This window comes from Ammodytes marinus (assembly GCF_949987685.1).
Source record: "Ammodytes marinus genome assembly, chromosome: 22".
NCBI classification, from domain to species: domain Eukaryota; kingdom Metazoa; phylum Chordata; class Actinopteri; order Uranoscopiformes; family Ammodytidae; genus Ammodytes; species Ammodytes marinus.
The window spans coordinates 17279516-17307015 of NC_137226.1; the positions used below are offsets into that span (position 1 = coordinate 17279516).

Below are 27500 nucleotides of genomic sequence, written 5' to 3' on the forward strand. Positions count from 1 at the left end.
TTCTGTTAATCTGTACACTGGTAACACTTATAATGACTCATTACAAAAACTAACTAATTGTAATTGATTATCACCACTAAGCCCCTGATGATAGTATCAGCCTCCTACCATATCACATTGACGACATAAGTGATATCACTTTACATGCAGAATAGGTTTTGCTCTATAATAGCCTAGTAGGTTTTATTTTATAAAAAATACAGGCAAATTTACTTTTCATAGACTTTTAGTGAATTGTTCACAATAAACGGTGTGCACCTCCCTTGGTGCTGCCATGGACTTATTATAAGAGGCTGCCCATAATAAATGTGCTGCCGTGGTTGTGTGACGTCGGACCAAAACCCCCCCCCCCCCCCCCCCCCCCGCCTGTGTAGCCTATCTCTCATAAGGTGGTAATGCACCCGGGTTTGTTTCAATCGAACCAAACACATCAGGTGTGAAACACAGAGTTCAAAAAGGGTGAAATTAGGGAAATTTTAAACTTTTGTGTCAAAAGCTGTTGTTGTCTTTAACCAGGCTTCTGTGTAGACTGAGTGTGGGAGTGAGAGAGGTGTGGTGTAGAGTCAGACCTGAGGGCGGTGGTGTAGTGGTGGATGGCCTCCTGCTGCCGGCCACTGTCCTTCAGGAAGTTGGCGTAGTTGTAGTGGACTTTGGCATTGTGGGGCAGAGTCTGGATACCAGAGCTGGAACCAGAGAGAGGAGGCGTGAGGTCAGTGGTCATTTTAACACTACTGGATTCTTAAAAAATCCTCTCTTTTAAATGTGGACTTGGCTATTCTGGAGGACATTTGATGTCAAAATCAATGAATATCTCCCCACAATCCACTACCTGTATGTACCGTCAGTGCTCTGAAAAAAAAAACAGTGTGTTAATACACAGCCTAGTTTCTGTAAACAGGCATTTTGCTAACTATGCTGGACCCCCTTTGTTTACATAAGGGGGCCACATACGTTTACAGAGCCTAGGCTGTGTGTTAACACTTGATTTTTTTCAGCACACACACAGAACGGACAGAATCCCTGAATCTACCTTTAATTGCGTGAAATACCAACATATAGGCCTCTATGGTAACTAATGTGAAGGCAGGAAGAATGAAATGCAACAGGAGAGCAAGACCCTGTAACAGCTCATTAAATGTGCTGCTGTAATGTCAGCTACCGGTAGCTTCTGCTATTCTCTTCTGAGAAAAACCTGTGTACATGTTGTTAAAATTAGAAGTAAGGGGGCGCTTGTGGTGAAGTGGTTAAAGCGTACCCCCTAGAGGCTCAGGACTCGCAGCAGACTACGAGTTTGAATCCGACCCGTGGTCAGTTCTCTACATGTTATTCCCCCCTCTGCCCTATTTCAACTCTCTCTCCAAATCTGCCTATTAAAATTATGAAAAATGCCCAAAAATTATCTTAAAAAAGTCAAGTAAATATTTTAAAGTTAAAGGTAAGCCTTATTTGCGGCTAGCATTGTCTGTTCGTAGTTGGTGCATCACTGGATTACTTTGATGCTACTTTAATTAGCACACTGAATGCTATATTATATGCCACATTCTCCTATACATCCCCCTATAAGACTCAGTCTTCCAACCTTAGCAGGTCTGAGTGAAAAATGGAAAAAGAAACGTGTGTGTTTGGGGGAAAAAAAACCTTCAGGCCTTTAGAATGTCACTGGTTTTCACTCTCATGTATCATGGAGGCAGAGAGAGAAGCCATAATGTGAAAGCAATTAGATGGAACGAAACATAAATCAATAAACAGCATGCAGGCCGCTCTGACAGTCAGATAACAAGCTGAACAGCATCATACCATGCCATGATGTATATATCGATCTACTAGTTAATACATCATTGATTGTTCCGTTAATAAGACACTTTCATAACTCCTAAAATATTCCACTTATAATCTCAGATATATTTATGCTATACCAGTGGAGTGTCACACTGAGTGCTCTCTTTTGAAATTAATCAAGGCATATGCGCCTCTATCCAACACCACACTGTTACGCTATAGGATTCAACTTACTTTTTAAATTTAAAGCATGTCTAAATAAGAAGTTCCTGTTTGCAGTGTGTGTACCCATTGTTTTTCTTCCAAAGTAATACAGCTGCATATGTAGATTTCACTAAGCTTACCTTTAAATTGTATAAGTGAACTTGAATATGTTTGTGAGAGCTGAGAAAATATTGCTATGAGAAGACAGACCACATAGGGGAGAGTGGGGTAAAGTGAGACACTTTTTACATTTGCTCCCTTCTAAGCGATCTAAAATGATTTATCAGTCAAATTTTCTTTGAAAACATAATCCTCACATGACCAAAATTGTGTTCCGTTGCCTAGGTACAGGGGGTTTCTTACATTACCCGATGTCTCACATTACCTCGTTCTCCCCTACTGTAACATGAAACACAGTGGATTCAATGCTCACATAAAAGCCATTTTGTTCAGTCATTCAAAGAGAATGGACTGCCTCACAAAGCAGAGAGGCAGAGGGAAGTCAGTAGTATGGGTGTGTGAGCCTAAACATGTTCAATCTAATTCAAAGAGTGAAACTTTAATTTATTCTAGATTAATTTCATATGAAATGAAATGAGTCTAGTTGTTTAAACAACAAAAAAAGCCCAGACATATGTTTAAGTTGTGTAATGAACCTATTCTTTTTGAATGTACTTTTCCATGTTATTTGAATTTTTTGAGATTGTTTAGTGTCATGAATATTTACTCTCCCCCCTCTCTGCTTACTGGAAGAGGGCCTCCCTGGAGAGCCAGACGTGGTTGTGTTGGACGGTCTTCCAGGAGAAGAGCAGGAGCAGCAGCAGCATGGACACACTGAGGACAGTGGTGCCCCATCGGCCCAACACAGAACACAGCCGACCCAGGCCGTGAGCCACCAGGATACAGTAGCCCATACTGGAGGGGAGAGCAAGAGAAAAAGGCAAATGTGTTATTGTGATATGTCTTTTTGTGTGTTTTGTGTGTCTTTTATTTCATTTTAAAATGTGAAACTGTTTTGTTCTTATGCTTCCTTCTTGGCCAAAACTACTTTGAAAAGGAGAGTTTAAATCTCAATGGGAATATTCCTGGTTAAATAAAGGTTAAAAAAATAAAAGTAATTTACAGGCTCTTCTCAAACCTTTACTGCAAGTGTATATCTTCTATGTCACATTCATCACTCAACACTTGCTTCTAAAAACCCTTTTGTTATAACATACAATTCAACCTGATCACTTCAGGTTGAATGAGTGCCCACGTGTTCTAGCCTGGCCCTAGTGAGACCACTGGTCTCTCTACCACAGATCAGTAAGGCCTTTCTCCAATCTCCATGGGGAGGAGCGCGGCCCCATACGCTCGTTGAAGGCAGCCCCTGATTGGTTCATGTAGGCGTCAATCTAGCCTCCAGTCAGACCGGACCCTCCACACTTTCTGTCTGTTTGTGGAAGGCAGCCCCTGATTGGTTCATGTACGTAGTCGTAGACGTAAACATGGATAGACGAATAAGCTTGTGAGATATGGCTAGAGTGACAACTACGTTATGAACCAATGAAAAGCTGCCTTCCACTACATGGGACACACATTAAGGTCCGAACAATAGAGTGTACAGTATATATCTGAACGCTGTGAAGCAGTTTTTGGTGTCCATAGAGCACTAGCGTCTAGTCTGTTTGTCTTCATTCCGTCTAAGGTCACCACTGTCAGTTAACAATCAGTCAATGTCATGAATGTGCATGATAACGTTCAAGTCCAGCCTTGTGGGGCAAAGACGGCTACACTAAAGCATTGTTTGTGTCCAAAGCTGTCAAGTATATCATATACACACGTTCAGATTTTTCTAAAGAAGTAAATTGAAGTGAACCAGGTCTATAGCTGATAGGACTGAATACATTAAGCCTAGTAAAAATGTCAGCCAAGAGGTAATACATGTTTCAGTGGAAGCAGGAACATAATCAAAAGAATAAGTTACTGTGTCAATTGTATAAAAACCTTATCTCCAAAGAGAGAAAAGGTTACAATTTCAAGCCCGCTGTCCAAATATTTCCTTCTCAGCATATCTGTGCTTTAACAGACTAATGTTTTTCTATTGCTTTCTGTAAAGACTTAACGGACAAAAAAAAATACCGTGTGAGGATGAAAATATTCTATGATACTTCATATTAGAGCGACAGAAACTTCCATCGAGCGAAACTAACGTGATACTTCAGAGCAAAACAGAAAGAAACATTTGGTGTAAACTAGTGGACTGAGTGACAAAATAAAAGTCATCAAGCAAGCTGACGGCAGACAAGCCTGAAATGCAGAGAAACACAACAGGCAATAGACAAGGACAGCCCAGACCTCTTTATATTCCCTCACATAACCCCGGCCCCATCACCTATCCATCCACAAACTGGCAGGTGGACATTAACCAACTCAGACTTTCTCCCTCAGCTCCCTCTGTTCTACAACTGTGTGTGTGTGCAGCCATCAGTCATCCTGTCCGTGATCATTGCTGACGCTTTTTGTATGTGCTTATGTGAGACTGAGCAACTGTGTTTGGCTTTGTGTCTAATCTACCTCTCTCCCTCTCTCCTCTGCTTCTCTCTCTCCCTCTCTCTTGCTGCATTCAGGGCTCTCTTGCAAGCTTTACTATCAGGCTATCCATCCAGATGAGTAAAGGCAGGTTAGTACCGTAACTTTCACTTTAGTCCATTCATTCTAAGGTTCCAGGATTTGTGGTGGAAGTGGTTGCTTGATAAGTAAGTGTACAGGTGAAACTCGAAAAATTTGAATATCGTGCAAAAGTTCATTTATTTCAGTAATTCAACTTTATTGGTGAAAATAATATCTTATACAGACTCATTACATACAAAGTGAGATATGTGAAGCCTTTATTTTTTATAATTGTGATTATTATGGCTTACAGTTTATAAAAACCCCAAATTCAAAATCTCAGAAAATTAGAATATTACATAAAATCAATAAAAAAAGGAATTTAAATACAGACATGTCGGCCCTCTAGAAAGTATAATCATGCATATGTACTAAGTACTTGGTTTGGGCCCCTTTTGCATGAATTATTGCCTAAATGCGGCGTGGCATGGATGCTATCAGCCTGTGGCACTGCTGAGGTGTTATGGAAGCCCAGGTTGCTTTGATGTGGCCTTCAGCTCGTCTGTATTGTTGGGTCTGGTGTGTATCATCTTCCTCTTGACAATAGTCCATAGTTTCTCTATGGAGTTCAGGTCAGGAGAGTTGTCTGGCCATTCATGCAGAGTAATACCATGGTCAGTCAACCAGTTACCAGTGGTTTATGGTACTGTGGGCAGGTGCCAAGTCTAGCTGGAAATGGAAATTGTCATCACCATAAAGCTTGTGAACAGACGGAAGCATGAAGTGCTCTAAAATCTTCTGGTAGATGGCTGTGGTGACTTTGGACTTGATAACACAGTGGACCAACAGCAGCAGATGACATGATACCTCAAATCATCACTGATCCAAATTAAATGTTGCATTTCATTTGTAAATCAAGGTCCCACAGTCTAGAGGAAGAGTGGAGGGGCACAAAATCCAAGGGGCTTGAAGACCACTGTCAAGTTTCAACAGTCAGTGATGATTTGAGGCACCATGTCATCTGATGGTGTTGGTCCACTGTTATCAAGTCCAAAGTCCAGACAACTCTCCTGACCTGAACCCAATAGAGAAACTATGGACTATTGTCAAGAGGAAGATGATACACACCAGACCCAACAATACAGACGAGCTGAAGGCCACTATCAAAGCAACCTGGGCTTCCATAACACCTCAGCAGTGCCACAGACTGATAGCATCCATGCCACACCGCATTTAGGCAATAATTTGTGCAAAAGGGGCCCAAACCAAGTACTTAGTACATATGCATGATTATACTTTATTATAGAGGGCCGACATTTCTGTATTTAAAATCCTTTTTTTATTGATTTTATGTAATATTCTAATTTTCTGAGATTTTGAATTTGGGGTTTTCATAAGCTGTAAGCCATAATAATCACAATTATAGCAAATAAAGGCTTGAAATATCTCACTTTGAATGTAATGAGTCTATATAATATATTAGTTTCACCATTTAGGTTGAATTACTGAAATAAATGAACTTTTGCACGATATTCAAATTTTTCGAGTTTCACCTGTATAGTGTATCGTAAGTATTATCAAAGTGGGTGCAATGAAAACATTGCAACTATCAGACATTTTAGTAATTTTCAGATTTTAGAAAACGATACAATCTAATGCTCTTCTTGTTGCTGGGGGAATAACAGCCTAAACCTTTTCAAAAAGTAGACAGTGAAACATGGTAATTATCTTCTGTAATGAAAAGCACAATGATAACACTGCAGCAAGTTGTTCTTAGGTAGGGCAAACATCATGAGAAAAAAATAAATCTCCATGATCAAGCACAGACATGATTTAACCTTAGTCAGATGTAAGACATTTTTTATAATGATGTCTGCATTAGCTGCTTAACAAGCTGTTTAAAAGGCAGACTGCAGGTTGCCACATTTCCAAGTACTTGTACTGGACAATTTAGCAGTTGGGTAATATAGTCATTTATGTTGAGCGTAAACATTGAAGGGCCAAGCACAGAACCTTGTGAGAACATCAGCACATATCACATGTGTTCTATCCATAAGCATCCAGAAAAAACATCTTTCAGACAAACATGAATGAATATAATACATACAGTACAAATATATATATACAGTATATATAGATATAAGACATCCAGTCAGTGTAGTTTTCAAAGGAAAATGCAGGTATCAGCAGTATCAAAAGCCTTAGAAAGATCCACAAACAGTGCTGGACAATGCTGTTTCATGCCCGTGGAATGTACGAGTACAGCTGCAGTGTTTTAAATGTGTGCAAAGGAGGCCATTTTAAATAGTGGACGACGGTCATTATTTGTGTTACGTCCAGATTCCGTTAATTGATGAAGCACTCCACAGGTGTTCAGGTGGGTTGAGATCTGGTGACTGTGAAGGTCTTTGTATATGATTCATATAATTTTTTTTATATGTATTAAACATTTCAGAGAGCTTCTTACAGCCCATTGGGACTCAACACTAATTTATTCAGGGTTATCCCTTTAATCCCTATCTTTTAAGATTGTGGCAGAGTATTTCTTAAAGCTATACTGTGGAAAAGAGTTTTTTCAAGGTTGTTTTTTCTTTCTTTTTAGCTTGTTGACCTAGTTTGGGAACTTGGAAAAACAAAAAGTCTAGAGGGATAGAGAAATGTATGCTTTGTTCTAGCAGCACAGTCGAGGTGAAGTGTCAAAGAAATACTAGCACACACTGAGTATAGACAGAGTGAACTACAGATAGAAAGACAGTGAGGAATCTCATCATCAAACACAGCACAGGAAATGCAGAATTTACCGCAAATACGCAGAAGATAGATAGTAACAGTTCAGTGAATCAGAACGTCCTTCTACACTACAATGACAGGGTGTACAATAGCTGCAATACAGGTACAATGACAGGACTCTGTGTGTGTGTGTGTGTGTGTGTGTGTGTGTGTGTGTGTGTGTGTGTGTGTGTGTGTGTGTGTGTGTGTGTGTGTGTGTGTGTGTGTGTGTGTGTGTGTGTGTGTGTGTGTGTGTGTGTGTGTGTGTGCTTGAGTATCTTGTACAACACCTGACAGCGCGTGAATCAACATGGCAGAAAATGAGATTACCCTACACTGATTCTCTAATCAGAACCCCCCAATCAGCTCGTAGACAAGTGTCCCCAGATGCACATTACCATGCTACACACACACACTTACACACACAGCAAAAAAAAAACACACACACACACACACACACACACACACACACACACACACGCAAATTTTTTTTTTTTTTTTTTCGCTCTCTATTCATTTTGATGAAGTTGTATTTGCTGCATGTCTCTGCCAGGTCTGTTGTACATTGTTTTTTTTAACTAGGACAAGCTACAGACCTAGATACTGTAAACTACTATTCAAACTTTGCTTGACTATAGCTTCAGAAGGTCAATTAACTGAAAATATATAAATGCCCCACTAACTCCAATAGCATTTTGGAGTAAACCTTGTTATTTTTGACATTTCTCGACATAATGAAAAAAAAAGAATCTTCCTTATTTGATTTTTTTTCTCTCTCCTGTGGCCCTAATACTCTTCTGTACTTTAGTGTGTAGTAAAAAGAAAAAAGTATGTGATTTGGAACGCAGGGATTTCCTTTTTCTTTAAACTACAGCACAGTCCCTGTTCATATTACTGTCTCTGGTCCCATGCGCCCAAGTACATCAATGCTGCTGAGGTTCATATGTCGCCATGGAAACACAAAGGCAAGGTCAGGCCAGAGCCAGCCGCTCTGTTCTGTACAGTATCACAGTATATATAAGCTGTGTTATAATATGTTAGCTCTTAGCTAATACACAGCCCATAGATCATAGTACCTCGCTGTGTTGTTTTCAGAGCTAACTGCTGCTGCTTATAGGTCAGCACTGTGTGTTATTAATGACCCAGACTGTCACCATTCTCCAGTCGGCTAATGCTGCTGCTTGCATCTGCTGTAAGAGAAACTCTCCCATACAAACAAGCAGGGGGAGAGGAGATGACTGGAATGAATCGATAGAGGAAGAGAGAGAGAGAGAAAAAGAGAGAGAGAGAGAAAGAGAGAGAGAGAGGTGGGCGAGGTAAAGGACATTTAAGGTGAGACACTGCAGGCAAAAACAATGTTTTTTTAAGCACTGGTATATTTAAGATTTTTTGCAATTGTGCTTCCATACCATGTCTTCTTTCATTGTAGTATAAATGAAAAGTCCAAATAGCACAGTAAGATGCTCATCTGACTAAACCGTGTTTTTTTGCATCTGTATATTTCTCCTATACAACCATTTGTATGGTTTTATTTTTTTTTGTAAATAATTAACTGATAAATGTTCATGATGATGTACATAAGATAAACATTTTACTCTATTTACCTGCAGTGTCTTGCAAGAAAAAAAAGGCAAAATGTCCATTCACACTACACAGTTTAAGCAGGAGTTGGTTTCAAGTAGTATCACAGGTCCTGCTGGTACGTCACTGACTGCCTTCAGTTTACCAGCTTCCTTCACAGCGCAGCCTTTGTTTTGTCTGTTGACATTAATGCGGCAATTAGCCATGCAGTGTGTTCATTGAGTCAGGGGGGATTTCAGTGAGCTCTTCTCCCTCGGCTCCAAGCTAAAGCCCCCTGTATGGATTCACTGTGAAAGCATGTGTGTAAATGTGTATGTGTCTGATCAAGGTCACAAACGGCCCCTAAGGATCTCATCATTATGGGGAGCAGTTACACTATACACACACACCACTTTAAGGATAAACCAACCATGGTAACTGAGTAAATGAGTTTTGAGAGTTAAAAATGTATTCTACACACACACGGGTTTGTATGTCTATACTTGAGAGGACATTCATCTACATAATGTATTCCCCTAGCCTCTTATCCTAACCCTAACGATCCCAACTAAATGCCTAACCCCAACCATTTCACTAACCCTTACATAAACCTAATTCATACCTGAACCTTAAAACCTAGTGTTAACCCTCAAACAGCCCTTTAAAAGGACGGCCCAAAGTGAGAACCGGACAAAATGTCCTCACTTTACAAAAATGTCCTCACTGCGATGGTTAAACGTTGAACACAAAGATGCCTTTACAAGTACACACACACACACACACACACACACACACACACACACACACACACACACACACACACACACACACACACACACACACACACACACACACACACACACACACACACACACACACACACACACACACACACACACACACAGCTCTCTGGAGTTTAAGTGAGGTGAGTGCCTCTCACCTCATTACGTCTCTCAAATGATTAATATCCCCAATTACTAAAAACTTTAATGTCATTTTAATTGCTGCCACTCTTCACCACTTTGTAAATGTTTCAATTGTTTTTTAGTTTTTTTTTCTCTTCTCTTCACTTGTTGTGTATTTGATATATTTGCATTGAATATTTTGTATGTATTGTTGTTTTGAATTTATTTTGAACTCGACGTCATTGAAAATGAGGGTCACCCCTCAATTGGTCTCTCGAGGATAAATAAAAGTTAAATGAAAATGAAAAAATTAGTGACTGAGACATCTTTTGCAGCTGAGCCATTTAAATGTTTTCATCATACAGACGTTGCTTTCATTACTTTTCACTGTTTATAACTCATTGCTTTCATTTTGTTAGTTTAAGTTGAATTGGAAAACTACAGATTTCGGACTTGATTTTGTGTCCATTTTATCTTTCAGTATTAATATTGTACACAGCAAAATAGTTAGAAAGATGGATAGATAGATAGATAGATAGATAGATAGATAGATAGATAGATAGATAGATAGATAGATAGATAGATAGATAGATAGATAGATAGATAGATAGATAGATAGATAGATAGATAGATAGATAGATAGATAGATAGATAGATAGATAGATAGATAGATAGATAGATAGATAGATAGATAGATAACATTTGTCACATTATGAGACTATGCTTATTAATTAATTGTCATTTTGGTACAAAGTTCTTGTACACTAAGTTTTGACCACAGCTCTACACTAGCAGCTCTAGCATAGCATGTGTGTATAAGTTGGTAAGTTGATAATAACAATTAGGAATGGTATAGCCAAAAACTGCAAAAGCAAGATTCAACTTGGAAAAAAAGAAAAGAAAAAGAAAACTGCCCTGGGCAACCCAGCTTGCCATTATTTCTAGAACATCCTGTCTTTTTATTTTTTTTATTTTAAGAAAAGAAAAATCTTAACACGACAATCTGAGATCAAGTGGACTTGATGATGGAGTCAGTCAGTGCGGTTACATGGCACAACTAGATTGGATTATCACATATATCGAACAAGACACTCGAACGGACCGTGTCACTTGTCTGAGTATACATGGCCTTTCAGAAATCGGATAAATGTCCGATGCATGGCTGTCTCCACTATGCTAGGTGGCGCTGTAGCCCTTTCAACCATGCTTTCAACAAGTGGTTTTAGAGCCACGTCCGGTTCTCTTCCGTCAATAACCCATGGTGTAGCCTATCACGCGCAGGCACACAAGCACAGAACGAGAAGTCCGATATGCGATATCCGATCCCTGTATACATGCAGAGAGAAAGCCGACTGAACGAATTATCTAGGTGTTCTTATCCGACTTCTCTTGTCCGTTATTGTGCCGATTTGTGTCCGAAGTAGATCGGATAAAGGTGTTTACATGCAGTTTAAAAGTCCTGTTGAGGTCTTATTCGTTTAGTTATCCGATTATGAGTCTGCATGTAAACGCACTGAGTGATTCTGGAGAACGTTTGATTTGAAGATAGCTTTTTGTCAAAATATCTCCTCACGATCCACGCTACCTGTCTATACTGTGTGTGTGCGCATCGAAAGTGATTTTGACAACGAGTGTTCTCCAGAATAGCTGACAGCACCTTTTAATACATGTTGTCACAGACTGTGTATCCAGTGTGATCGGAGCCTATAAGAAGGAATGGACCAATTAACTCTAAAAGAACACAACACAATTGGTTGAAAATGTAATGAATACATCAAGACCAGACCAATCGTATCTACTTGGTCTTCCTCAAAGAGTGGGAGCAGAAATCAAACAATAAAAACGTACGGTACATATAGATCCATATTGTGTGACTGACCTTGGCATGTAGAGGACCCTCTCTGCCACCACAAAGCCCACTCTGAAGAACAGGTTACTGGCAGGAATGAATGGAAAGACCAGGAACAGCATCCCCACCAACACCGTCCTGCTCTGCTGTCTCTGCGCAAACACACACACACACACACACACACACACACACACACACACACACACACACACACAGAAATAAATGAATACATTCACATTCAGTGCTCAGAAAATTCCTGCATCATAACCTTTACTAAAAGAGAAATGTGTAGAAAAAAAAACTTAAATTGAGCTTCTCACCACTTTTATTTAAATTTTGTTTAGAATAATTCAATAATTGATTGTATTATGTTATATTCTATATGTTGTTGAAAAAAAAGAAAAATATATTGTGTTCAGCCGGGGCGAAAAGTATTTGTTTTACCCAGACATTTTAAAATAACACATTTCAGAGCTGTCATCTCAATACCATGATATCATGAAACCATGGTATTTTATCTTAAGGCTATCATACCGTGAGAATATACTCCCCGGCCCATGCCTAAATGCAAACTAATCAGTTGTATTTGTATAGCCCAATATCACAAATAGACATTTGCCTGATGTTACATTTCTCGAGAAACCTAGTCTCATCCAACAGCATGTCTGTGTTATGAATAGTAATGTGTGTCTTTTCATTCTCTGCCAACAACACACACACACATTTGTACACACACTGACACGTGCACGCTCAGCCTCTGTGACCAATCTGTGTTCAAATATTAACAATCGTCTGTGCGACAGAGAAGCACATTAAAGCGATCACAATTATCAAATTACAGTTAATTCCTATTTGTCTATGCAGCCCCATATCTGAGGCCATTCATATTTCATAATGTATATTAGGCCTCTGCTTCAGTGTAACACGACTGTGACTGTGTTTATTTGAACAAGCAGGCCTCTAATTGGCCGATTGGCACAGACCTCTTAGCTGGGTTCACTGGATTGGCTCATTACAGCTAAGTAATTAGAGCAAAAGGGAATTTTGAAGTGCTGATTTGTATCTTGTTGTCGGTGGGCACATTGGCAGCTATTTGAGATTATACCTGACTGGAAGAAACTTGCAGTCATATCATATACACCAAGGTATTAAAGGTAGTGTCAGCAATTCAGGAGAATGCTTGTTGTCAAAATCAGTGAATATCTCATCACAATCCACTACCTGTCTAATAGCCTAGGCTCAGTACACTGGTATGTAAACAGTATGTATACAAAGGGGCCCACAGTGGTTAGCAACAGGGCCATTTACAAAGCCTAGACTGTGTATTTACACCAAAATTCTTTTCAGTGCACATACTGTACGGACAGGTAGTGGACAGTGAGGAGATATTCACTGATTTTGATAACAAGCATTCTCCAGAATCACTGACTCCACCTTTAACCTCAACTGGTAATGGCCTGAATATTTTAGAGGAGAAAAAACCTATCCGACAATGATACAACCATAAACATTATAAACATCTACAAACATAGAGGGGTGGCAGTGGCGCAGTGGTTAGGGAGATAGTCCTCTGGAGTGCAGGGTTGGAGGTTGGATCCCCTGCCTCCCCGCCACATGTCAAAGTGTCCCTGGGCAAGACACTGAACCCCAAATTGCTCCCGATGGTTCAGAGGGCGCCTTGCATGGCAGCTACTGCCATCGGTGTATGAGTGTGTGTATGAATGGGTGAATTTGGTAAGAATTGTAAAGCGCTTTGGGGCTGAGAAAATCGGATAAAAAGCGCTATATAAGTCAAGTCCATTTACCATAGAGAGAGAACCACTGCTGGCATTATAAACTAATAAAGGACGTGCAGTAAAATCACACACAGAAATGCACATGCTCATGGTTAGCAATATGACAAGAAGTGTTATCCACACCAACAGACTGCATATGATCATGACTGCAGATTGGGTATCGTATGCAGTTATTATAAAAACATAAGCGCTACATTTATGTACATTAAAAACTGTTTAGAAATGTCCATTTTACATTAAACATTTTATCTAGCTAGCCTATATTATATGATGGCTACAGAGTGCCACTAAAACGTATGGAATGTCCACAGGGGTTAGTTTGAATTCTTTATTTATTTAACAATGCACTATGTAATAAATAAGGGATATATTTTAAGTAAAAACGTAAACGTGGTGGAGTCTGCAATTCTGGAGAACACTTGTTGTCAAATCCCACATCTTCTTGTATTCAGGGTAATTTTTTGGAAGGAAATCAATGAAACAATGATGGCAGAAATAAATGTACATCATTCACAGCCTGGTGGGAAGTCAATATTATTGATTTCCTACCAGACAATTGTATTATTAAAAGGGAAAAGCCTCCCTTTGCTTTTCATATACTCTGGACCACTTATAGCCTCTTCTCTGTTCATCTCTTACATTACATTCATTCCACTTTTTTTTCAATTGCCTCCATCTTTAGTCCATCTCATTACATTTAGCGGACTCTTTAATCAGACACAGCTTATAATATGTTAATTCAACCATGCAGGTATCATCCAGTGATCATTGTGCATCAACATCAAAATGAAATATATTTCAAGCCCTACATACTGTATAGCCTAGAAACAATAGAGCGAGAGAATTTTTTTTTTTATCTTTTAAGATTTTTACAGGCCAAAGTGCAAGTCTGAATGGATGTGTTTTGATTAAACGATGAAAGATGTCGCCCACACTGGAGAGGCTTGACATACTCACAGATGACCTGGGATCACACACACACACACACACACACACACACACACACACACACACACACACACACACACACACACACACACACACACACACACACACACACACACACACACACACACACACACACACACACACACACACAGCATGCAGTAGCCACAAAATCTGTTACTTTTATGCACAAGTTACTTCCAAAATCATCCAACGCACTTCTTTCTTGCCAGTTTCCCATCATTATTCTGCTTGTGTGTGTGTGTGTGTGTGTCTGTATGTGTATTCTAGCACACACATGACTTTCTTTTCATTTCAATCAATCCCAAATACTTCCCTTCCATTTTATTATTGTAGAAAGAGATTTAGGATGTCCCAATACATGTTGACAGATGCAGCGTGCTGAAAAATACCAAGAAGCCCTACTACATCAGGTTGTGACTTTTAGTGTGGAAATCAGCATGCTTTTTTTGGCAATCCAGTTACATCACTGAGTGAAAACAACCAGCGATGTGACATATAAAAGCAAGAGAAAAGTTCAAAAGTATGTTCAAATTGTATGCCTACTGCATGCAGACTACATACTTTAAATGACCAGCTGCAGTATGTAGTAAGAATAGGAAATGAGTATGAGATTTGGAACACAGGGAAAGTGTATTTTCTGGGACCAAGATGAAGCTCCCATTAAAAGTGTAACCCCACACTTCTCTTAAATGCAGGAAGGAAGTGGCTGTGGACTCACACTGAGGTCTCGTCAATCAAAGCTATGGGGTGAAGGGAGAGGGCAGGGAGGGGTCAAACTACAACCAAATGACTTCCTGAGGTCGCAGGGCATATCTGTATAAAGTGAGCACTGATGACCCCACGGCCATCTCAAACTATTTCTTTTTTAAGAACTAAAATAATGAAGCTAGGCTAATTAAGTTTAACACAAACTTTTTTTTTATGTAAAGGATGCTTCATTTCTTGTCTTTTAATATTAACTAAGGATTGAGTCAAAAAATCCCTGGTTGTTTTCCTATGGAGGCTCTGTGGATGTGAGGTCACTTCCGGTGCGCACTGGGTTATGGGTTAGTATCACCCAAATAGCATGGTGATTTCAACACATCTCGATCGACATGTAAGAAGGCCTCTGAGTATATTTAAGCAGGCTAAATCGTCAAAGATGCTCTTATGTTGGTGGAGAAGCTATCGGCGCAGCTACAGGCTCTGCGTGACCCAAACACATCACATAAAACACCTCAAAACAGAATTCTTAGAATAAAGACCAGGCTGTCACATACACAACTGTTAAAGTAAATACACTAGAGCTAAGAGTAAAATATTAAAGGAATACTTCACCCATTCGAAACCGGCGTTCTATCATTATAAAATAGCCATTATAATATAAAGAATTTTATTTTATTTTTTCTTCCTTCAGTCTTTCCTCAGTCTTCCCTTGGCCCAGCTGTCCTATTAATCCTAACCCTACTTTACTAGTGTGATGTTACACTAGTAACAGTTCAATGGAGGGAACTGGAATCCAAACTGTCAAATTGGCACACGGGCAGTTTGTTTAATATCAAGCCTTTAGGCCAGGTCAAAGTATCATTTCCTAGAGTGAAATTTTCATTCAAAAATGTATTTGTTTTATTGGAATAACTGCAGTCCTTGCGAGGTGAATCTGCAAAGTTCCCTTTGTGTTGAGTTAAACTTTGATGAAATGATTTGGACTGTTCACTGAAAGAGCAGCGAGAGCTTGTCTTGATAGTTCTGACCTTTAGAGGGAGTGGAGAGCCACACGGGGCTTACAAGAGACCAACTAGTGTAGCTTATTAGCCGTGTCACACTCTCTGCATTTCTATAACAATGGCCAGAGTATTAGGAGACAGTTATTAAACAGTTGATGTCATAAATATGTTCCTTGACAAAATGTGCTATGTTTCTATGTTAGCAACAAATGGTGTTAGCTAGCCTGCTAACTGACTTCACAAGCTGGCTTAGAGGACTACTAGACAGCCTCGTACTTTCATTCTCAGGCTGGCTACTGTTTTAGCCATAAGCTTGCCAGTTAGAATTGCAAGGTGTCAGGCAAGTGGTTTACTACGTAAATGAACTTATAGCCAAAGAAATAGAACATTTGTAACAATTGGCCAATAAAGATTATCTAAATTGGGGAACGTGTTGGTAGTTGACCATGCTAGGAGAAGTGCCATGTAACGTCTGAATTTGAGACGGATATTCTTTCTATGTGATAAAATTAAAGGTGAAGTAAGCGATTTATTTATGTTAATATAAGTTAAATCCCTCTTTATTCATACAGTGATCACTTACATAGTGTGCGCGTTTCATAAAGCCGATCTCTCAGTCACCCGCTCTGCATGTAATCAGCAATTAAACTTTTCGGGGATCCCGAAACTGATATCCAATCAGAAGAGAGAACGCTACAAACTGGCACCCGTCTCACTGCCGGTGCACGGGCAGAGCGACAAATTGGTGAATGTTATATGCGCCTACAATGGCGGAGCAGGTAAATATCCTTCCCAATGTCTGTTTTGATGGTTTTTATCATGTTTTATCACACTTACTTATCTGAGATAATGCTAGATAACTCGCTGCTTGAAGCCCGCAGTGCATTAATGTGGTGACGTGGGGACGAGGGAGGGGACTGCTAACTGCAGTCAGTGACAGGAAGTTAGCTAAACTGACCATTCTGCTTACTGAACCTTTCATTCCTGGTAATGTAGTTACAAATTAAATATTACAAAAAAGAAAAATATGAAGCCTTTGCATCATACTTTGTAAACTATTTTGTGTCAGAGCTTTTCCCCAGAGGCAGTGCACCAAGGGGCTGCCTACTGCTCCAAAGATAAGAAGCTATTTCCATGTACAAAAAGTTCTAGGCAAAGAAAATTGTTTGACTAGCATAGTAGCACAGAGAGCTCTCTCTCTTTCGCTCTCTCTCTCTCTCTCTCTCTCTCTTCCTCCCCCCAACCCCCCTCCTCCCCCAGAGCCTAACCTAGTTTTGAATATTTGGACTTCTACGAGTGCAGCACATGAAATGAAAGGCATGACATGAGTAGGGACTTATTTTTTTTCCCTTCAAATAAATATTTACCAAATGTTTAAACATATTCAGAATAACCTGAGAAGAAAGAAGCCGCAACACCACGTGGAAGGATTTATTGTGACTACATGAACAAATAATGTTTATTATATATTTTTTTTCCTTAAAATTGTAGCACATAACAATAACATGTACTTAAATCACATCATCTGAAATGTAGGGCGGAGATAAGCAGAAAGGCATTATGGGTAAAAGGAAATAAGACTTTAAAGCGCTAACGGAGGAGAGTGGGTATTACAAAAAGCTGCTGGTGCATGAGAGAGTGAAAAGCTCTTCCCACAGACAAGCACAGCCATTTCTACAACATGGGATGAGCCTGGCTTAAAAAACATATTCAGTAATTCACAAGGATTATGTCTATGTATGTGTGTTTGTGCATGTTAGGGAGTATTCACACCTGCCGTGTTGAGTTTGGTTGAAACAAATTAATTGTATTTTGCTTAACGGGTTAGACCGTTAATACTATCCCCATGCCTAAAAGTGGCATTAAACACATTTCAACCATGTGAAACAACAATAATTTGATGTTTTTCTTTTTTAGTCGCCCCCCCTCTCTCTACAACGTAAATTACTCGCAGTTTATAGCCTACAGATTTTAATGACACATGGTTATTTGCTCATGGCACAAAATAAACTCGATTGCAGTATGTAGAATATATCCAGGATTATTTACACTATGGCAGTTTTCACTTGGTGCTTCCTGGTTTTCCCCGCCCCAGAATGTCTGTCCAATGAGTGAATGACCTCAGCACACGTGAGGTTTTGCTTCGTAATGCTGACCTGGTTCACTTGCATAAAGGGCAATGTGAAGGTGGACCGCACCAAAGACAGAAATATAGGAAGAAGCTTAACTGTTATGACTAGCACGACTTGGATTTTAGTGGTTAGTTTGCCAGTTACAGTATTCTTACTAGTGCTATGAGTAGGGGAGAACGGGGTAATTTGTCACATGGGTTGGATGTCACATTCGTTATATCTCGCCACCAGAGCGCGCTAGCTCTGAAATGTTGATATAAAAAAGGTCCAGAATTGGGATCAGAGGTCACATACATAGACGTCCTTGGAGGAAGACAGCTGCATTTCAGGTGAGAGGATGTTTTGTGTTTTTCATGTCAAATTCAAAATATTTTGCTTCTCAGTATTTTTCTTCTAGGCTTTTACACAATGGGTTTATAACAAAACACTTGTTACCCTCAGAAAGTGTGAAGGGTAAACTATAGTTTAGATTGTGGTTAGCAAGCTAATTAGTTGTCAGATGGTTGTTGGCCTTGATGGTAGCAAGAAATTCAAGTTGGGGTTGGTCGTCAAATTTTTTGGGGGGTTGGTTGTCACATGTTATCTCAAGGCTGCAGCCAGAAAAGGAACCCAATAACGAAAGAAATTGTCAAGCTGTATCCTCTCTGACACCCCAGAGAAGGAAAGAATAGAGCAGGAAAAGGCAGCTAGCAAGCAAAAGAAAAAAGGGCAACAAAATCAAAACAACCCAGTGCATCCCAAACTAGACCAGCTGCCAAGGCTACAGAACGTTATGTAGGCCTATTTGTCAACTTGACAATGCAATTAAACATTCAAATTTGGTTCTGCCTCCTTGCCTTCTTTTTAAGATTTTTCCCATTAAGATAACATTGTGACAAACAACCCCATAGTGTGTGACAACCGACCCCTTGATGGGGTTGGTTGTCACAATGTGTCAGAGTGTCTTTGATGGTAAATTACTTCTTCATTACAATAAGTTGGAAAAAAAGAGAGACACACATTTCTAGCCAACACCTTAAGCTTCAATTTAATGTAGGAATGGCTATTGACAGATATTTTGGTGATGAGCAATTCTCACTAGAGTAAAAAGTGTGCCTACTTACCCCGTTCTCCCCTAGTCTGTACAACATGAAGCTTCTGAGAACATACTAAGATCACTTTAAAAAGTTGGGTCAAAGTGAATACTTCAGGACCCATGAAATAAAGTCGGAAAACTCACATTTTACCAAATAAAATCACCTCTGAGGCCTCTGTGCCCTGTGGAAAGGCCTCTATTATAAAGGGTTTATGAGAATGACATAAGGGAATAGCATAAGTGAAGGGATAGGTTTGCTTTTGTGTGTTTACATTACTGAAATCAGTTTATAAAAACTATAAAAAATTTACTCTGCTTTCAAGGCATAATTTTCCTCAACACCTGTTAGCACACAGTGGACTGGATTAGAGCCTGAAATCCTCCTTTGTACGGAATTGAGAAATCGATGATCCGGAATGATTTTGAAATCGATTCTGAATCGAATCGTAACACCAAGAATCGATTTGGTTCGTGGGATTCAAAAAGATTCGCATCCCCACTAGAAAAGGTTAGAGTTCTTACGCCTCTCCCCACTGTTTAAATGATTCAAGTAAAGTTAAGTAACTTCATTAGTCAATGGTTACATTGAAATGTGTCTTTTCGCAGGGTCAGAGCTCAGGGTCAGACATAGTACAGCACCCCTGGAGCGGTTTGGTGTTAAGTGTCTTGCTCGGGGACACAATGGTAGAGATGGTGGGCACGGTAGTAGTAATAGCAGCCACCACTAGTTTTACTACTAACACCCTCCTGTCTGGTGCCGGGGATCCAACCAGAGACCTCATTGTTACTGGGAGGACACTCTTTCCTCTCGTTATATGGACAGACAAACACAAATCACTCTTTCCAGCTATACCAGTCACTGCATTGCCTTCTTACCTGCAGTGAGAAGAAGCAGTGCAGGCACAGAGCCATCAGCATCAGGGCCAGGAGTAATGTGGCCACGTTGCGCATGTCACCCACGGACTCCACCAGAGGAATGCTGCCCACCTGCCAGTCATAACACAGCTCTATGGGGGCCAGCAGCAGCCACGCGTTGAAGGACAGCAGGTAGGAATAGGTCAAGATCCTAGAGAGAGAGAGAGAGAGAGAGAGAGAGAGAGATGGATGTTGGAGGTGGAAAAATAGATTTTATGGATTTGAGACCGAGATTTACATTTTTATTTAACTTGAACAAAACAAAATCTAATAAAATCTCAAAGATAAAAACACAAACATAGATAATGTAATCCGATTCTATCAAAGTAAAACAAATTATTAGAAGAGCAGGAGCATATATCCATGTCCACACTTTACTACATTATACCATTACAGAAGAAACAGCATGTACTGCATTTGTACAGTAAAGGCAGGTCATACACTAACAGACAGCAATACAACAACATACAACAGTATGTTGGCATGAAATGAACAGGAGGTTTTCCAAAATGAAATATGGATTGGGATTCATTTTTCTAACCTGACAAAGGTACAGAAATTTGGAATAGGTTGTCAAGAATCTTTTGGTCAAATAGCACGTGTATTACATGGGCTTGACCACTATTGAGATATGTACATTATTTCATCTGCCATTTTAATTTCCAACAAATCCAAGCACCTCTCTTAAGTCGAATCTCCCCCTCTGACTCAAAAACCAGGACACAACACAAAACAGAGTGTCCTTTATCGATTGTGACAAGGGCTAAGTTGAACTGAATTTTAAACATCCAGGCTGTGAAGACCCGCCAAAAGGTTTGGTATTGATTTCCTCCAGGATAGTCAAACGGTAAAAGAGTCTGAAACTCAAAGTGGCAGTGAAGCCATCTGCAGAAACACACACAGGACCCAAGTCTCCACCCAACACAACAATGAAAAGATGTCAGGAAGATTAAAAGGAGCTAACACTTTACCTCGCTGTCTCCCTTTACCCCTGAGTGGATTGCCTATTTAAGAAAATTGACGGCTGGAGAGAGACACGAGAGACAGAGGCTGCAATAAAACTCAAGTCCCGGTCAATAGATAGGCATACAAAGATGCGCGGAGGACTTGCAGAGGCTGTCTTGAGCTATCTCTCACAGGCACACACACACACACATGCGCACACACACACACACACACACACACACACACACACACACACACACAGACAGATAGGTCAACCCTCCAAGGTGGGGCTGACAGGCCGTTTAGCATCCACCGGAATGGTCTCCACCTGCCGTCATCCAATAGGTCTGGACCATAAATTCAATTCCCTTCTCCACACTCTGCAAAGCCCTCTAACCACAAATTATCACACACACACACACACACACACACACCTGCATACATACACTCACACATCGACAGAGGCTTGCGGATGGGGGGAAGAAATACAGAAAGGAAAAAAAGAAGCGAGGGATCAGAGTGCAGAAAAAGAAAATGAGTCATTTGTCAGGTTGGCACGTGGGCGTTCTGCTCCCCTGAGTCTCATTTGATGGGTAGAGGAATCCAGCTTTAGGTGCAAAGTCTGGATTGTCTTCTCTCAGCTGCACACACACACACGCGCACACACACACACACACACACACACACACACACACACACACACACACACACACACACACACACACACACACACACACACACACACACACACACACACACACACACACACACACACACACACACACACACACACACACACACACACACACACACACACACACACACACACACACACACACACACACACACACACACACACACACACACACGCGCACACACACACACACACACAGTGCTGAATACAAAAATAACTTAAGACCAATGTCAGACAAAAAGCTGCACACAGATTAATTCTCAGCAAATGTCTTTATTAAATTGAATAAATGCACTTGGCATCTATCTGTTGACTTGTTCTAAGTACTGCCACAGATGGGGGGCCATAATGAAATCATGGTGTCATCTGCAAATCTAGGATATGAAATCTCATCGTATTGCATGATTTGGACTAATGAAAGCATAGAGTTTGAATGGTAAGTAAAAAAAAAAAAACCCCTAGAGAAAGCTGAGACCACTTGTTTCAACTGTGAAATCACAATTAGTTTCAAAAGGCTACTTTATATTCTACCTACACATGGTCAATGTCAAACAGCCCAGAGGAGAGCATGATGGAGGAAGTGAGGACAGACCGACAGACAGACAGACAGACAGACAGACAGACAGACAGACAGACAGACAGACAGAGGTGAGGAGGGAATACCGGAGGCCCAGTCAGACATCAGGGAGCACAAAATAATGAGAGGAGGAAAATGAAAGACAGAGCGATGGATATGACAATCCGCTCTAAATTTCCCAGCAGGCCAAGGGGAGAGCAGAGACATGTTTCACTGCTCCTGTGCTAATGACACATGACACCACTGAATGGACCGCCACACCTTGCTACTGCCTAATGGATAACGCATTCCTTAATACTAAAATCACATTTGATCTCATTACTAACTTCAACCGACTCGTTAATAACGGCTATCTAGCTCAGTTCACGTATTTTTCTGTCGACAATATGAGAGTCCAAGTCACACCTGGTTGCCTTGTACAGAGAGTCAGAGGTAATGGTAAATGGATGGACTTTTACATTTCTTACCACATTCACTCATTCATACACACACTCATACACCGATGACAGTAACTGCCATGCAAGGCGCTCTCTGAAACATCGGGAGCAATTTGGGATTCAGTGTCTTGCCCAGACATGTGGCGGGTAGGCGGGGGATTGAACCGACCCTGCACTCCAGAGGCGATCTCCCTATCCACTTCACCACTGCCGCCCCACAAAGTACTGTAAAGTTGGGTGAGCTTTCATTACCACTCACTCAATTAAAAATGTAACTTGAGTCTACATCGAAGCTAAAAGCTTTGACATGCTGTACTTAGGCAAAGCAGTGCTTTGAGTGAGATGCTTAAGTAAACTGAAGGGAGATTAGACATTGGGGACAATGAACAAATTGAATGGCAATCCATTCAATAGTGACTGACCAACACGGCCATCTCAAAAACAAGTGGAATTGTTACTTTTTTTTAACGGAACCAACATTGGAAGATTTTGTTCTTCACCAGTTGCTTCATTTGAGTGTGTGTGTGTGTGTGTGTGTGTGTGTGTGTGTGTGTGTGTGTGTGTGTGTGTGTGTGTGTGTGTGTGTGTGTGTGTGTGTGTGTGTGTGTGTGTGTGTGTGTGTGTGTGTGAGACCCTTACCTGGTAAGCAGGTGAGGTGAGAAGGAGGCGGGGTTGTCCTGTTCAGAGAAGAGAGGCATGGATCCTCCCATCAGCCACAGTCTGACTGACATGATGATCACCACCTGGAGATAGACACATCCAGGCACAGTTACACAATCCAAATCAAAACAGTCTCTGCTGTATGACCTCTAACCTATTTGAAGTGTGACAGTACAAACTTTAAAAACTGAAGCCAATATTGACATACAAATAAGAACAGTGCTCACTTTCAGCTGTATTTCCACCATAGATAAATAATACATCTCGCACAAATGATTGCAACAAAATAATATTCACCATCATAGATTAGTCTCTGAAAGTTGAATTTTAATAGCATACTTTAATGATATGTAATAAAGTCAAGAGGGCTCCCTGGAATGTAAGAACATCATATAAAAACTATCACTCCTGAACAATGATGTCAAGAATTTACGACTGTGATGAAATTGACTAAAGCGTGCAGAATACTTACATAGCCAGAAATAAGGCATGCTCGTTTGATGAACGGGCTGCAGATGTGAAGAAGGTCCCTGAGTCTGGAGACGGACAGGTGACTGTGGAACACACACAGACAACACAGAGGGTCATTCACACGTCATCTTAAAGCTGGGGTGGGTAACTTTTTCACTGTAATATCTGGCAAAAATGTCATATGAGCCATTCAGCTATACAGTATGTAGGTGAAGTGGTCTGAGAATATCTACTCATCACTTTGCTCTCCCCTGCCTCTGTGTGCCGCCCCCAAAAATTGCCACCGCTCGTGTACACTTTGACCAATCAGAGCGAGGCTCCGATTCACCGTTCTTATTGGCTGTTGGGACTGTCCATTCACTTTGCCACTGACGTTGTTGCTGTTCACGACCCTAGCAGTCTGACAGTTTGGCACTATGGCAGCCAACAAACAGCAATGTCTAAAATCAACGATCCTAAATGTCCTATTTCTCGTTTAACAACAACTGCTCCGGGAAAGACACTAGTTGAAAAGACAGCAGTTGCAATTTGCTGAAAACTTTCGCACAAATTTGTCTTTTTGTTGTTGCCGTTAAAATGGTAGTTTCCTTCACTGTGACTGTCACAACTCGAAAGTCTATTTTAAAAGGAGTATACCAGAGCCCTTACAGTGTGTTCTGCTTAGCCTGTTTCACATTAAGAGGGACGGTTCCCTAACCCTTTAAGAAGATTATTGTAATGCATAGTGTCAAATCTTAAGGACAGGTAAGTGTATGTGGATCATTCGAAATGCTCATGACATTGCCTGTAATTCCCCCCATTATGTCCCATAAGTCAGAGATAAGGAAGGATTCATCCATGGAGATACAGTGATCGAGAGAGAGAGAGAGAGAGAGAGAGAGAGAGAGAGAGAGAGAGAGAGAGAGAGAGAGAGAGAGAGATTATATGAACACAGCAGAAGAGAACTGAAGGCTGGAGCCACCTCAGCAGCCCATGCCTCTGCTGTCTGTATGATGAGGAAGGTGAGTGGTAAAATGTGATTTCCACAGGAAGAAAAAGGATTTCCCTGGTGCCACAGCCCACGACAGCATAGAGACTATTGGCTACTGTTGGTAGAACATCCGCAGCATGATACTGCAGACATTAAATGACTGGACTGGAGGGTTCACAGAATGTAGAGTAAGCTCTCTTCCTTCTAATACACATCTTGTGTGTTTCTGCCCAGGCCAGCTTGTGGTGTAGGTGTCCTCCAGCGTACTTGTAACTCTGCACAATATACTGTACAAGTGCACTCCCAGTAAGAAAAGAGTGGGTGTGTTCTCAGTCGTCTTGAAGGTACAGTGTCATCTAGTGGTGAAAGCTCTAGATGCCGACGCTCCCTTGCTAACCCCTTCCTTAGGGAGAATTTACAGAAGCTATGGTGGCCTCCAAGGACAAGAAGCTAGTTACTATAAAATGGCATCACCCACCACTGCCTCAAGTCTTTGCACAATATCAAGTGATGTAGTGAAGATGTATTTAGTTATTTATTCTATATTCTTGGTCTTCCAACAGGTGCATTTCCCCAGGACGCCCAATATAAAGAGGTTTTCCATTATGGGCTACTGTAGAATCATGGCTGTGCAACATGGCCGTGCACCCCGCTCTTATGTACTGTAGATATAAAAGGCTTATTCTAACGTAATAAAAAAAACTTAATTTTCAAACGATTATACAGAAATTAAAACATACTTGTGAATTCTACATTCCATTTCTTCCAAGTCTGTTCTGAAAAACGGCAATGCCATTTACACACTGCACCTTTAAACTGCAGGTGGTTCAGTCCACACCAATCAACAAGGGATTCAACTATGGCCCTGTTCTCACGCTGCTTTCCAAATCTCATACTTTCTTTTTTATATTCTACGTACTACGGCTGATCATAAAAATAATCGAGTTAGTATGCAGTATGCTACAATTGGGACATGCTTTTACTTATTGATTTCATCTTAACATTGCACCTCTTGCCTATATACCCGTCTCATCCTTAGTTGTTTTTATTAGGAGGCTCTGTCCATGTGACGTCGCTTCCGGTGCGCACTGGATTGTGTGTCAGAATCGCCCAAATATCATGTTGATTTCAACATTAAAAATCTCAAACCGGATGTAGTAAGCATCCGGGTATTTTAAGGCAGGCTAAATCTGACCACAAGAATTGGGACATTCTAAATCTTTTCCTACAGTGATAAATTGCAGAAAGTATGGGGATTGGAACGCAGTGAGTCACCATCAGCTCACTGATCAAGAACACAGTTGCAGGGTCTTCAGAGAACTTCTGTACGGTGCAGGACTGGGAGTTGTATCTGGAGCCAGAGGTGTAGAGGGTGAACAATAAGGATGACAGAGGAGTCTGTGGGTCCCCAATGATTTTTTTAGCATTTTCAAGCTTTATTTGATAGTACAGAGTTGAAATGGGGAGACAGAGAGAGAGAGGGGGGATGGCCTACAGTAAAGGTCCACTGGTCGGATTCGAACCCGAGACCACTGCAACAAAGGCCAGAGCCAATATGGTACGCGCTCTATCCACTACGCCACCGGAGCGCCCCGTCGCCAATGATTCTAACCATAGTGTAAGACACGCAATACTTCAGTCTAACATACTTTGACAGACCAGTCAGTCGGTGAGCCACACTGTTGCACTAGGCGACATGTTCCTTCATCAAACATGAACACACACACTGTAGTTTATCTTGACTCAGTCCCACACACACCGTCCTGCTGACAGAAACACTCACAAGAGCACCACATGTGGATGAATACACTCCCGTTTGAGTAAGGTATCACCGGGACTCTTTTACAAATGAACCTACAGTAGGCCTATATACTGTATTTGTAGCTGTTTAAAGGTTTACCACTTCGGTGGAAACCAATGGAGTCCTACGAAGAGTAGTTAAGTCAGAAAGTATTGAGAGCGACTTTTCATGGGATATGCAAAAATATAGATTAACTGCATGCTTTTTTTTTTAAAGAAATACAATGTTGTAACAAACTAATAAGGAATTCCTCTAACTGATTCAAACAGCTGAAGTCCCATCCTCTCCAAAATCTTTACAAATCTCTCAAAACTTTCAGTTTTTGGCAACCTTTTTTTGGCATCTTTGTCATTACTAAACGGTCATAATTGAACTGCATTCAAGTGTCTGCTTTGCTGCAATCAGAAGTTACAAAGACTACAAGGTCGTCATCTATATCCACTCATATTTCTATCGATCCAACCATCCCTCCAAGGTCATTTATGAACTCTCCTCCCAATAGCCTGGAGGTAGAATCTGAAGAGAAGCGTCTCTGAGTGAAGAATAAAAGGCAGCAAGACAATAAGATGAGAGGGAGTGCATTAGAGAGATAGGTAGTGAATAGAAAGCATGGAGAATCCATTCAACAGCCCATCACTTTGAGAAGATGCTCCCGTGGTTTGGGAGCTTTTCAAAGCATCGTACAGACTCGTCT

The 27500-nt window shown here is 40.7% G+C and overlaps 1 protein-coding gene across 1 annotated transcript in view; it reads right to left on the bottom strand.

The window, feature by feature from the left end:
- The window catches only part of tmtc1 (transmembrane O-mannosyltransferase targeting cadherins 1), a 104314-nt gene that overhangs the window by 22984 nt on the left and 53830 nt on the right, over positions 1 to 27500 (bottom strand). The window contains exons 5-10 of the mRNA XM_080050757.1: positions 24037 to 24118; positions 23544 to 23647; positions 20213 to 20402; positions 11689 to 11810; positions 2731 to 2898; positions 570 to 683 (exon numbers count right to left, since the gene is read on the bottom strand). Of these exons, the coding sequence (XP_079906883.1) occupies positions 570 to 683; positions 2731 to 2898; positions 11689 to 11810; positions 20213 to 20402; positions 23544 to 23647; positions 24037 to 24118 (780 nt within the window). The remainder of the gene's footprint in view (positions 1 to 569; positions 684 to 2730; positions 2899 to 11688; positions 11811 to 20212; positions 20403 to 23543; positions 23648 to 24036; positions 24119 to 27500) is intronic.